The 13,115-nt window shown below is 55.3% G+C and overlaps 1 protein-coding gene across 1 annotated transcript in view; it reads left to right on the forward strand.

Annotated features, from left to right (window-relative positions):
• Positions 1-12,717, forward strand: part of GTF3C1 (general transcription factor IIIC subunit 1) — an 86,551-nt gene extending 73,834 nt beyond the window's left edge. Inside the window, exons 30-37 of the mRNA XM_039478061.2 lie at positions 724-896; positions 2,245-2,532; positions 3,073-3,332; positions 7,519-7,799; positions 8,213-8,708; positions 9,392-9,443; positions 10,509-10,701; positions 11,418-12,717. Of these exons, the coding sequence (XP_039333995.1) occupies positions 724-896; positions 2,245-2,532; positions 3,073-3,332; positions 7,519-7,799; positions 8,213-8,708; positions 9,392-9,443; positions 10,509-10,701; positions 11,418-11,630 (1,956 nt within the window). The 3' untranslated portion in view covers positions 11,631-12,717. The remainder of the gene's footprint in view (positions 1-723; positions 897-2,244; positions 2,533-3,072; positions 3,333-7,518; positions 7,800-8,212; positions 8,709-9,391; positions 9,444-10,508; positions 10,702-11,417) is intronic.
• Positions 12,718-13,115: the final 398 nt, after the last annotated feature.

Genomic DNA, 13,115 nt, shown 5'->3' on the forward strand with positions numbered 1-13,115 from the left:
CAGAGATTTAGGGGAGTGGCAGGGCGAAGGCCCCAAGGTAGGATGCCTAGACTTTTCAAGACATGTAAGAAGGCCCAGGAGGCTGGAGGGCAGTGAGCAAGGGGTGGTGGTGGAGGAGGTGAGGCCAGAGTGGCAGGCAGGCGGGCCCCACTCACCATGCTCCTGGTCCTCAGAAAGGACCAGTTGTTGAATCTGCAGAGGGGGGTTTGAGGCAGGGCAGGAATGTGTTGTCCGATCTAGGCATTGAAGGATGATTTTGGCTGCTGTGGAGAATGGTCAGGGGTTAGTGGGAGGTGACATGCAGAAGGAGGGAGACCAGTCATCTGAGAAACAGCGGTGGCATGAACCCGATGCACTGGAAAGTAGAGCCAACCCGACGTACTGATAGCTGGGTGGGAGGCCAAGGGACAGAGTGGTCGACCAGATGATTCTGTGCTGATTCCTCTATCTTCGTATCCAAAAGATACAAAGTGAATAAACCCGGTCTCATCAGGTTCCTGTCCTTTGTGGTCTGTGGAAGTGTGACGTGATGGTGTGAGACCTGGGTTGCAGAATTCTTCAGCACCCCTCATACACATACCCACTAACACACACACATGCCAGCCTCCCCCAGTCTGTCACTTCCTCTGTAAAGCATCAGTCACAGCCTCTGCATCCACATACCCCGCCCCTCTCCCTGGCCGGCTGGAGAACCCTACTCACTCTCGCCATGCTGTGTTGCAGACTTTCCGCCTCTATCGGGAGTACAAGGACCAAGTCCTCGTGAAGGCCTTCATGGAGTGCCAGAAGAGGAGCTTGGTCAACCGGCGCCGGGTCAACCACATGCTGGGCCCCAAGAAGAACCGGGCCCTGCCCTTCGTGCCAATGTCCTACCAGCTGTCCCAGACCTACTACAGGTGAGTGCCTCTCAGAAGCCATGGGTACTCTGAGGTTGAGCCATGCCCTGTCTGTAAAGAGGAACAAAGGAAACATCCAGGACCATGAGAGTGTGTAGGAGCCGGGACCCCTCAAAGCCTTGTGCGCAAGATGCAGGCTGGGGTTTCCTCCAGCCCCTGTCTTCCTTTCTGGTGTGGGGACAAGGTGGGCACTGGCAGTATCTTTGTTTTGGTGGCATTGCCATTTTTGCAGGTAGTTTATTTTCGTTTCTCTCATCAAGTGGTGTGAAGTCAGCCTTGCATTTAGTCATTGGCCTGGCTGGAAGTCCACCCTCTTGGTTGGGCTTAGCCTCAGTCCCTCTTCCGCATAGCCCCGAGACCCGGGAAGCCTCCCGGGCCCATCTGCAGCACCAGCAGCTGTTGCAGGGTTGAGGTGCAGAGGTACATTCAGACAGGCCTCCTCCTGAGGTTCTCTTGCAGTGTGGCTTCATGTGGCAGCATGCATAGCATCATCAGCCTCCTGACCACATGCAGAGGAAACCCCTGAGAATATTCCCAAGCTGCCACCTTGATGGTTTCCCCTTCACGCCATTCTCCTTGCCCACCTCCGGTCAGCACGGGGCTGTAGCCATGCTCAGAGACAACACCAAGAATCTTTCGGTTCTTTGATCTCATCCCTTCCCTGTGATGGTAGACACTTTCTCCTCCCTAAACCCTCACCCCAAATGACCCTCAGGCCTCTGGGAAGTAGATTTGGCAGCAGAAGATACATGTACAAGTCCAACAAGGTCATTTGTCACGGAGCCACTGCTCTTGACCGCATGTCCCTGTCTGAACCGAGGGGGTGGTCAGCAAACAAGGAAGGCCCCTTGGGTCCCTCCCTCTGACCCTGGTAGCAAGGTCGTGGAATGCTGCTCTCTGGACAGAGCCAGGGAAGTGACTCACCAGGCACTGCATGGAGACAGTGAGCTTAGGCACACGTGTCCCATCCTTTCTGTGAGACCAGGGCTGGCTTTGTGCGGAGACTGTTATTACAGAAAGCATGTTCACCATCCCTAGTTCAGCAGCTGTGTACGGTGAGTGCCGGTGAGGTGAGCCTGCCAGCACCCTCCTGGAGTGCCGGGTAAGGCCACATTGAGTTAGATGAGACAGGACTCTGCCTGGAAGATGCTCAGGCGGGCGGGGAAGAGAGACACACACACACCCCTAGCTGGGAACGCAGCGCCTTCATTTGGGATGGGAAGGAGCTGTAGGGGAGAAGCGGGGCATTTCGCTTAGTTCTTGCCACAATGATTTGGTGTGCTCATAGCCTGTCCAAATGGAGGCTTCCCGCGGCCACCCCTCAGGCCCTTCCTTTCTGTCTGTGTAGGATTTTTACGTGGCGGTTTCCAAGCACCATCTGCACGGAGTCGTTCCAGTTTTTGGACAGAATGCGGGCTGCTGGCAAGTTGGACCAGCCTGATCGTTTCTCTTTCAAAGACCAGGATAATAATGAGCCCACAAATGACATGGTGGCCTTTTCATTGGATGGCCCTGGAGGAAATTGTGTGGCCGTCCTGACCCTCTTCTCTCTGGGCCTTATTTCCGTGGACGTCAGGATCCCGGAGCAGATCATCGTGGTAGATAGCTCCATGGTGGAGAATGAGGTCATCAAAAGGTAAGAGCCCGGCGTCCACGACATCAGGTCTGGACACGTGCTAGGCATTGGCCAGACACAGACAAGCAGGGGTCAGTAATGCCTTCTGGGAGCTTGCAGGACGGGCTTTGCAGATGAGTGACTGGGAATTACAGTCCAGTCCAAGGCCTCCTCTGCTTGTGCCTCCCAGGTGCTGTGGGAACCCACCAAAGAGAAGGATGCAGCACAGCGGGGCAGGGGAGGGCAGGGAAGAGAAGGGAGGATTGGTCCTGAGGGCCTGGCCGTGGAACTGGGGCTTCCCAGGGAAGTGGGTGTTTTCTGGGCTGAGAGATGGGCAAGAGGAACAGTCCTCACAGAGACATGGATATGTGACAAGGGGTGAGCAGGATGTGCTGGAAGGTGGGGAAGGGGATGCATCTGGGGCAGCCGTACACCCCAGCCTTGGTAATGAAGCACAGCCAGATGCTGGGGCCCAGGCACAGAGGCCTCTCGAGGGAGGGGACAGGCTACAGTAGCAGCTGGCTGGCCTGTGCTCAGGTTTCCAGGGCAATTTTCTTCTAGCTTGGGGAAGGATGGCAGCCTAGAAGACGATGAGGATGAAGATGAAGACTTGGACGAAGGCGTCGGGGGCAAGCGCCGGAGCATGGAGGTGAAACCCGCCCAGGCCTCCCACACCAACTACCTGCTGATGAGGGGCTACTACTCCCCCGGCATCGTCAGCACCCGCAACCTCAACCCCAACGACAGCATCGTGGTCAACTCCTGCCAGATGAAGTTCCGGCTACGCTGCACCCCTGTGCCCGCCCGGCTCAGGCCCGCTGGTGAGTGCTCCCGCTGGCGCTGGGGGAGGACCCAGAGGCCCGGGCTGGGACCTAAACCGTCAGGCTCCCCAGGCCAGGCGTGCAGCCCCAGGACACGCAGAAAAACACAGCTCAGGTGTGCCTGTGCTGCGTCCACACTTCTGTGCGGGAGCTCACCAACACCGCCTGTCTTTTAGTCGGAGCTGTGCCTCAGGCCTCAGCAGGCAGGCAGGCAGGCAGGCAGGCAGGCAGGCAGGCAGGCAGGCTCACAAGGAGGAGCAGAGCACTCCTCCTCCCCGCCCTGCCCATTCTCCACGCACGGCCCTGTCACTGCCTGGACTCTCCTCTCCTGCTGCTTAGCTCTGTAACTCTACAGCACGCACTCTTAGGAACCTTTTGGGTCTTATCTTTTGATCCTTTACCAGGAAAGAGTATTTCACTCACATTCATGATCTCTTACCTCCTTTACTTCCAGTTTTGACACTTAGTTCTGTTGATGATCTTTGAAACTTTATTTTTTATTTATTTAAAATGATTGAGATGGGAACTTGCTAGGTTGCCCAGGCTGGCCTCAAACTCCTGGCCTTAAGTGATCTTCCCTCCTCCACCTCCCAAAGTGCTGGGATTACAGGCGTGAGCCACCACACCAAGGCTATTTTTTAGAAATAGGCTCTTGCTCTGTTGCTCAGGCTGGAGCACAGTGGCATGATGATAGCTCACTGTCACCTCAAGCTCCTGGGCTCAGATCGTCTTCCTGCCTCAGTCTCCTAGGTAGTAGCTTGGTATGTGCCACCATAACCAGCTAATTTTTAAATATTTTGTAGAGACAGGGCCTTACTCAGTTGTCCAGGCTGGTCTCAGGCCTCAAGGGATCCTCCCACCATGGCCTCCCAAAGTTCTGGGACAACAGGCATCACACATGCCCTACCTAGTGTATATAATATTCTAAATCCTTTGTTGCCATTTCAACAGTGTTCTCAGCATCTTTACCAGGAGTAGTTTCTACATTAAGAAACTCAAGAAACCACCTTTGCTCATCTATAAGAAGCAACTCATCTGTTGAAGTTTGATTCTGAGATTGCAGCAGTTCCATCACTTCTTCAGGCTCCGCCTCTAGTTTAGTTCTCTTGTTATTTTCACTGCATCTGCAGTTACTTTCTCCACTAAAGACTTGAACCCCTCAAAGTCACCCATGAGGGTGAGAATCAACTTCTTCCAAACTCTTGTTGATGTGGGTATTTTGACCACCTCAAAATAGAATGGTGACTCTTTTCCGGAAGTTTTTCAATTTCCTTTGTCCAGATCCATCAGAGAAATCACTATAGTAGCTATAACCTTATGAAATGTATTTCCTTCTCTCTCTCTCTTTTTTTTTTTTTTTTTTTTTTTTGAAACAGAGTTTCACTCTTGTCGCCCCAACTGGTGTGCAATGTTATGATCTCAGTTCACTGCAACCTTCACCTACCAGGTTCAAGTGATTCTTCTGATTCTCCTGTTTCAGCCTCCCGAGTAGCTGGGATTACAGGCGACTGCCACCACACCTGGCTAATTTTTGTATTTTTAGTAGAGATGATGTTTCACCATGTTGGCCCATCTGGTCTCGAACTCCTGACCTCAGGCGATCCACCCACCTCAGCCTCCCAAAGTGCTGGGATTACAGGCATGAGCCACCGTGCCTGGCCACAAAATGTATTTCTTAAATAAGACTTGAAAGTGAATGACTCCTTGATCCATGAGGTGCAGAATGGATGTTGTGTTAGCAGGCATGAAAACAGTGTTCATCTCCTTGAACATCTCCATCAGAGCTCATGGGTGACCGGGGGCATCATTAATCAGCGCACTGTTTTGGAAGGAATCTTTTTTTTTTTTTTTTTGAGATGGAGTTTTACTCTTTGCTGTCCAGTCTAGAGTGCAGTGGTGCAATTTTGGCTCACTGCGTCCTCCTCCTGCCTGGTTCAAGCGATTCTTCTGTCTCAGCCTCCCAAGTAGCTGGGACTACAGGTGTGTGCCACCACACCTGGCTAACTTGTGTGTTTTTAGTTGAGATGGGGTTTCACTATGTTGGCCAGGCTGGTCTCGAACTCCTGACCTCAGATGATCTACCCGCCCCGGCCTCCCAAAGTGCTGGGATTACAGGCATCAGCCGCCACGCCTGGCCAAGGAATGTTTTTTGTCTGAGCAGTAGGTCTCTAGAGTGGGCTTGAAACACTCAGTAAGCCACGTTGTAAACAGATGTGCTGTCATCCAGCTTTGCTGTCCTGTTTATAGAGCACAGGCAGAATAGATTTAGCATAATTCTTTTTTTTGTTTTGTTTTTTGTTTTGTTTTGTTTTGTTTTGAGACGGAGTGTTGCTCTTGTTACTCAGGCTGGAGTGCAATGGCGTGATCTCGGCTCACCGCAACCTCCACCTCCTGGGTTCAAGCAATTCTCCTGCCTCAGCCTCCTGAGTAGCTGGGATTACAGGCACGCGCCACCACGCCCAGCTAATTTTTTGTATTTTTAGTAGAGACGGGGTTTCACCATGTTGACCGGGATGGTCTCGATCTCTTGACCTCGTGATCCACCCGCCTCGGCCTCCCAAAGTGCTGGGATTACAGGCTTGAGCCACCGCGCCCGGCCAGATTTAGCATAATTCTTAAGGGTCCTAAGAATTTGGAGATGGGAAATAAGCATTGGCTTCAACTCAAAGTCACCAAGCTGCATTACTTCTTAACAAGAGAGTGGCCTGTCATTTGAAGCCTTGAAACTGGCACTGACTTTTTCTTTGTACCCATGCAAGTCCTAGATGGCATCTTCCAATATAAAGCTGTTTTGTGTACAGTGAAAATCGGTTTAATGTATACACCTTCATCACTGATTCTGGCTAGATCTTCTGGACACCTTGCTGTAGCTTCTTCCACACTTGCTGCTTCACCTTATACTTTTTTGTTATGGAAACGGCTTCTTAAACTTCATGAACCAACCTCTGCTAGCTTTCACCTTTTCTTCTGCAGCTTCCTCACCTCTCTCAGCCTTCATAAAATTGAAGAGAGTTAGGGGCTTGCTCTGAATTAGGCTTTAGCATAAGGGAATGTTGTGGCTGATTTGATCTATCCAGACCACCGAAACATTCTCCATGTCAGCAGCAAGGCTGTTTTTGCTTTATTGTTGTTCGTGAGTAGCACTTTGAATTTCCTTCAAGAGCTTTGCCTTTGCCCTCACAGCGTTAGACTAACGTTGGCTTTCAGCTGTCTTTGCTGTCACCATGCTTTTCTCACAAACCCCGATCATTTCCAGCTTTTGATGTAAAGTGAGAGATGTCCAACTCTCCCTTTCACTTGAACACAGAGGGGCCATTGTAAGGTTATTAACTGGCCTGATTTCAATGTTGTTGTGTCTCAGGAATAGGGAGCCCCAGGGAGGGAGGAAAGTAGGAAATGGCTGGTCACTGGAGTTGTCAGAACACACATGACGTTTATCAGTGAAGTTTGCTGTCTTACGTGGGCGTGGTTCATGGTGCCCCAAAGCAATTACAGTGGTAATGTCAAAGATTGCTGATCACAGGTCACCATCGCAGATATGGTGATCATGAAAAAGCGGAGAGATGAAAATTACCAAAGCGTGGCACACAAATGGAGCACCTGGTGTTGGGGGCGTGGCACCGGTAGACGCTCTTGATGCAGACCTGCCACAAACCTTCAGTGTGTAAAAACAAACCCAAAACCGCAATATCCATGAAGCACAATATTGTGAGGTGCTTGTGAAGCTGATGGTGTTCATTATATGTTTTGTAACCACAATTCGAATTCTGTACTTTGGAGTTTGGACTGGGGAAAAATGCAGTGGTAACCTATCGATTATGGCCTTAGCAGAGACGTCTTCCACAGGAAGCAACAGAAGCTAGCCATGGGAAATGTAGGAGTCCCCGGTCAGGGACTCCCCACCAGAGCACTGGGCTTTACAGTGCTCGAACCCCAGTCCTCGGCCTCTGTACCCTTCACTTTATATCTTGAGCAGGAAAATCACAGTGGCCAGGAGAAATCCAGTCAGCTGTAGGCAGGGGCCTGGAGTCATGGATGAGGAGCCTGACTCCCAGGGACCCAACCGGTCCACCCAGCAGGTGACCCCTGTGCGCTGCAGCGTGCCTTTCCTACTTGTGGCCTGTGCATTGGCTGGGGGACGAGGGCCTCTGTCGGTTGCCTCTGATCTTCCTCCGTGTCTTCCCAGCCGCTCCTCTGGAAGAGCTAACGGTGGGAATGTCCTGCCTCCCTGACACGTTCACCAAGCTGATAAACCCCCAGGAAAATGGCTGCAGCTTGGAAGAGTTTGTCCTCCGGCTGGAGCTCTCTGGATATAATCCCGAAGACCTGACTGCTGCCTTGGAGATCCTGGAAGCCATTGTAGCCATGGGTTGTTTTGGGATCGACAAGGAGGAGCTGCGCAGACGGTTCTCGGCTTTGGAGCAGCCAGGTGGTGGGCGTACCAGGACGTTTGCAGACTGCGTCCAGGTGAGCTGTGCTTTAGGTTAGCCGGAGTTGCAGCTCCCAGGCCGGTGCACACCAAGGATGGGCTTGATGTGGGGCATAGCATGGTGCATTCTTTTTAAGCATTGAATTAGTCGTTAATGTTTCAAAACTGAGGCATTTCCTGTCCGCTTTGAGGGTGCAGCTGGGGATCCCTGAAGGTCACACAGCTGATGTGGTTCGCGAGCAGCCAGGCTGAGCCTAGAGAGGAAGAGAGGCTCCTCCAAGGCACGGGGCTAAAAGGGGCAGCCCCGGGGCTGGGAACCGGGCCCACTTCGTGGACCTGCTGCTCAGGGACTTAACCCAGCGGACAGGGGAAGCCACTCCGCTCATCCCCCATCACCAGCGCAGAGGATCCCTGGCTCCCCACAGACTCCACCTGTCTCCTGCCCCCCTAGGCCCTCCTGGAGCAGCAGCAGGTGCTGGAGGTCGGCGGCAACACTGTGCGCCTGGTGGCCATAGGCTCTGCCTGGCCCTGGCTCCTGCACTCTGTGAGGCTGAAAGACAGAGAGGAGGATGCCCATGTCCAGAGAGAAGACCCTCAGGCCAGACCCCTGGAGGGTTCTTCCAGCCAGGACGGCCCTCCCGAGGGGCAGGCGCCCCCTTCTCACAGCCCCCGGGGCACCAAGAGGTACGCCGTCTGGGCCAGTGAGATCGGGGAGACCCCTGCCAAGAGGCCAGCGCTCCAGGACTCAAACTTGGCCCCCAGCCTCGGGCTTAGAGCAGAAGACTGGGCAGAAGCCCAGGCCCCGTCTCCACCCCCAGCTCTTGAAGACACTGCCGTGGCAGGGGCTGCGCAGGAAGACCAAGAGGGCGTCGGGGAGTTCAGTTCCCTGGGCCAAGAGCAGCCGAGTGGCCAGGCCCAGCCTCCAGAGGGCACTGAAGACCCCAGAGGTACCGCACGCCCTGTCCCCCACCCGACCTGCGCTTTCCCTCCCCGATTCCCTGATGGGCTGCACACCTTCCTCCCAGATAGGGGACCTGCCACTGGCGCAAAAGGGGCTTGATTTCAGCTTCTCAGAGCCTGAGCCCTGCGGGGAGGATGCTGCCTGTAAATGCATTTCCAGGGGAGGACAGAGGCCTCCCACTCCCCGGGCAGCGCTGTGAGTTCCAGAGCAGGAGCTCAGGCGGTGGGTCTGGCGTGTGTACCACAGCGGCTGCTATAGGGCGCTGACAGCATGGGGGTCTCGCCTTCCTCGGGCGTCATCTTTCATCAGCAGCGGCCTTCTCATGTGGCTTCTCTGGGCGTTTTTGTTTTCTTTGGGGTGTTTTTGCCTCGGGTTTTATACCACCCTTGTGGTCAGAGCTTCTGGGTGGGAAATGAGGTGTTCGCTGGCTTCCTCCAGTGTGGGGCTTGTCCGGGCCTGGGGCACTGTCTGCGGCAGTCTCCCCGGCCCCGCCACCTCCAGGGTGCTTACTCTGTGAGGAGATGATCGTTGTCCTTTTTTTGACGCTTCATCCCCAAACCTCGAGGTGCCCAGCTCATGCTGGGTGCTGGGTACCATGCTGAAGGCGGGGAGGCAGAGATGGCTTCCCTGCCTTTCCGAGCCTCTCACGTCCTCTTCCTCTTCCCTCAGGGTTCACAGAGAGTTTTGGAGCCAGCAGCATCTCCCAGGCAGCGCGGGAAAGGTGAGTGTGGGGTTCTGACTCCAGGGCCTGGGGCGGGGCTCTTGACCGGGCTGAGTGTAAGGATTTGTGTGAGGGTCTTTGAGGGTCTCTCCCCAGGTCCCGACTCTGACAGCCTGCCCAGCACTGTGCTGCTTGTCAGGGACACTTGGAGGGCGCAGTGGACGGGCAGCAGGTGTGCTGGGCGCTGGCAGCTCCCAGGTCAGCTTGGAACCAGCAGTGCTTCCAGGATGCCCAGGGCGCTGGCGGAGAACCACACCTGGCGTTATCAGCTGCGCCTCACCGCTGAGCTCCTTACGGCCCACAGGCCCCCCACCCACTCCTGCAGATAAGCCAAATGTCCACAGAGGGATAAGCCCTGAACGCCTAGCTGCCCCCAGGGACGGCTGTGCCCCAGAATTACAGGAGGCAGGGGGGCCACAAAAGCCACTCTGGTAGGGGTGCCTCCCATGAGTGTGTGTGCTGACCCCAGACTGGCAGGGCCCAAGTGCCCTGCATCCTATCCTGGCTTTCAGGAGCTCAGTTGTGCCCCTACCAGGGCCGAGCCGTGGTGATGAGAGCCGGCTGTCCAGCTCTGCTGGGGTCCTGGGCCCCAAGTGACTGTTCAGTCCCTGATTTAGTAGCAGAAATACCTGTTCTGAGGAAAGCGTGCCCAGAACCCTGCACACGGCACGGAGCAGAGCTTCAGAGTTACACCCCTGTGAGCTTCGCCGGAGCCTGGAGGTGGCTGCTGCCCGGGCTGCCAGGACAACTGGCAAATCCAGGAGTCCCAGCCCTTGTCCCTCTCCTGCCAGTGTGGGGGGACCTGGGGTGTGGGCCCACCGAAGCCTCGGTGACAGCTGCATCTGAGCAGAAGCCCACGTCGTGGTTCCGTCCAGCTGGCGGTCATGGGCCCCGCTGTCCAGACAGGAAAGAAGCGGGGAGTTTGGCGAGCAGAGAGCAGGAGGTGGCCGATCTCAGCCTTGTGGCCTGGGGCAGGCCTAAGATACCCCCAAGGCTCAGTGTTCTATCTGAACGAGCTGCCCTCCTGCCCCTGCCAAGCCCTGATGCCAAGCCCACGCCCTGCAGGGACTGTGAGAGCGTCTCCTTCATCGGCCGGCCATGGCGTGTGGTGGACGGCCACTTGAACCTGCCCGTGTGCAAGGGCATGATGGAGGCCATGCTGTACCACATCATGACCAGGCCTGGCATCCCCGAGAGCTGCCTGCTGCGCCACTACCAGGGGGTTCTGCAACCCGTCGCTGTGCTGGAGCTGCTCCAGGTGCGAGGCCTTCCTGGGCTCAGCAGGGGTTAGGGGCGGCTGGGTGGACTCGAGGGCCTGGCCATGATGTGCACACTCCAGGCAGCATGCAGGACCACCATACTGCTTACCTGTACTTCCTCCCTCAGCCTGTCCTGGGCTCCTGCTTCTCAGGCTGTCCCTCAGTGTCCTTTAGCTGCTCCATGCTGCTGGCCAGGCTGGAAGATGGGGTTCCCGGGGTGCTTGTCTCTGATGCTTTCTCTGTGCCAGGGGTCACTAACTCACGAGCTCACAGGGCCCCAGGTCAAGGAGCTCTGCACTGGTACGGCTGCTTCCTGCTCGGCTCACAGCTGCCCTGTGCTCCCAGGGCCCAGCGTGGCTGGGGCCTCCAGCTCCTCTGGCAGCTAGGAGCTTGAAGTTCAGTGTCAGATTCCCCACAGGCCAAACAAAACCTCACCTGGAAGCCAGTCTTGGCTCACAGGAAGCTGGGATGCAGCCCCACTGCAGGCCTGCGTCACATTCAGCATGGTGGCCCCACGCTCAGGCCACTGCCTCTGCTGCCAGGGCCTTTGCCTGAACCCTCCTGGTACATCCCCGCTTGCCTCATGCTCGATTCAGGTGCCCCCTGCTCTGGGAAGTGGCTTCCTAGTACAGAGTTCATTCCATAAACGCTTGAAGAATAAATCAGTAAGCAGGCGGTGTCGTGCCCTTACAACCTGTGTGTCTGGCATCTACAGGGCCTGGAGTCCCTCGGCTGCATCCGGAAGTGCGGGCTGAGAAAGCCAAGGGCCGTCTCACTCTTCTCTACACCTGTGGTGGAAGAAGTGGAGGCGCACTCCAGCCTGGGCGAGAGCCCCATGGTCTTCTACGAGCCCACCTTGGACTGTACCCTTCGGCTGGGCCGTGTGTTTCCCCACGAGGTCAACTGGAACAAGTGGATCCACCTCTAGGACCCCTGTGGGAGTCCCTCCTCCCAGCCACCCCACCTGGTGCTCGGCAGACCCCACCATGCCCGGCCTTGGGTCTGCCGAGCCTCCTGCAGCAGGGGACAGGTGCTCTGGCCAGAGCCACAGCCCAACACATTTCCCACTCTTCTGGAACTCTGGAAAGAGGGGCTTCTCCACCTGCCAGTGCCCCAGGCTCTTCTGGGCCTGCCCCTTGGGGACTGGCCTCATCACACTGGGAATTGGTAATCTTGTCTCGGGGTGTCTGGAGTTGGCCCCGCCTGTGCACACCTCACATTCCCGACTCCAGCCATCTCGGCGGGGTCTCCTGGCTCCTTGAGTGCCCGAGTGCCACTGAGAGCAAGGGCCTTGTGGGATATGCCTTGCAGAATAGGGGCAGTGTGCCCTGCTGCCAGGGGGCCCCTGTGGGGACTGTGGCCCCTCCCAAGGCAGGACATCCCAACCCCTGGGTGGGACTGGGCCCCCCAGAGCAGAGCCCGGAGCTTCCTTTCTGGCCTTTGAGTCACCTGGCAGGCCTGGCTGGGCTGGCTCTCGTGTCCCTCCGCCTGGCTGCTGATTCCCTGTGGGCCAGAAATGAAGAGTCCCTGTAGGTTTTGGTTTTGTTTGTTTTATTTTGTTCTTTCACCTTTTTCCTCATTAAAAAAAAAAAAAAAAAAAGTCCCTGTGGAGTGGATTTATTTATTTTTTGATTAAAGGGAAGTAAATTCCATTCTGTTTTGTGTGTTTCCTAAAGAACCATTGATTCCCCTACGGGACTCCCTGCTTTCACTGCAGAACAACCTGGAGTGGCTGTTCCCGTTGAAACCAGAGGAAGAGGGAAGGCCCTGCCCCGCCTCAGCCAGCAGGTGAGAGACGGCCTCTGGGACAAATGGGACGAAGACGGGCACGGGCAGCTCTCTCACTGCCTTCTCGGCTGGCCCCAGGCCTCCCCCTCCACAGAGCCACCAGGGCCTGCAGGATGGACCTGGCCCCTTGAAGTTCTCTTGAATGCACATGATTACATTTTTTTTTTAAGTTAGTTGTCGACATTTTTTAAATGTAGAGTTTTCACATTAAAAAAAAAAAAAATGCAGATGTCTGTCTTTTAAAATGGAAAGTTCCAGTAACAATGGGCTTAGCTTTCTGCCCGTGACAGAAGTGCTGAGCAGAGGCGGCTTCCTGTAGGTGGGATGTGCCCCGCCCCAGCCGTCTGTGTCTCACACCCACCTGCAGCTTCTCTCACCTAGAAAAGTGTGCTCCCTGGGGAACATGTGCCCTTAGGACCCCTGACCTGACCCACCTTCCAACCCAGGAAGGGCCACTCTGGGCCGTACTTGTGGGCTAGGAGGGACGAAGAGAAGAGAGGGTCTTGGGGGTCGGAGTCCTGAGGGTGAGCCCCCCCACTGCCGAAGCTGCTCAGGCCTTAGCATCCATTTTTTTTTCTCTTTAAAGTTTCATTTAAACTTTAAACAGTAGTGTTCCCTGGAACTT

This window comes from Saimiri boliviensis, chromosome 12, assembly GCF_048565385.1.
Source record: "Saimiri boliviensis isolate mSaiBol1 chromosome 12, mSaiBol1.pri, whole genome shotgun sequence".
In the NCBI taxonomy this organism is placed as follows: Eukaryota; Metazoa; Chordata; class Mammalia; order Primates; family Cebidae; genus Saimiri; species Saimiri boliviensis.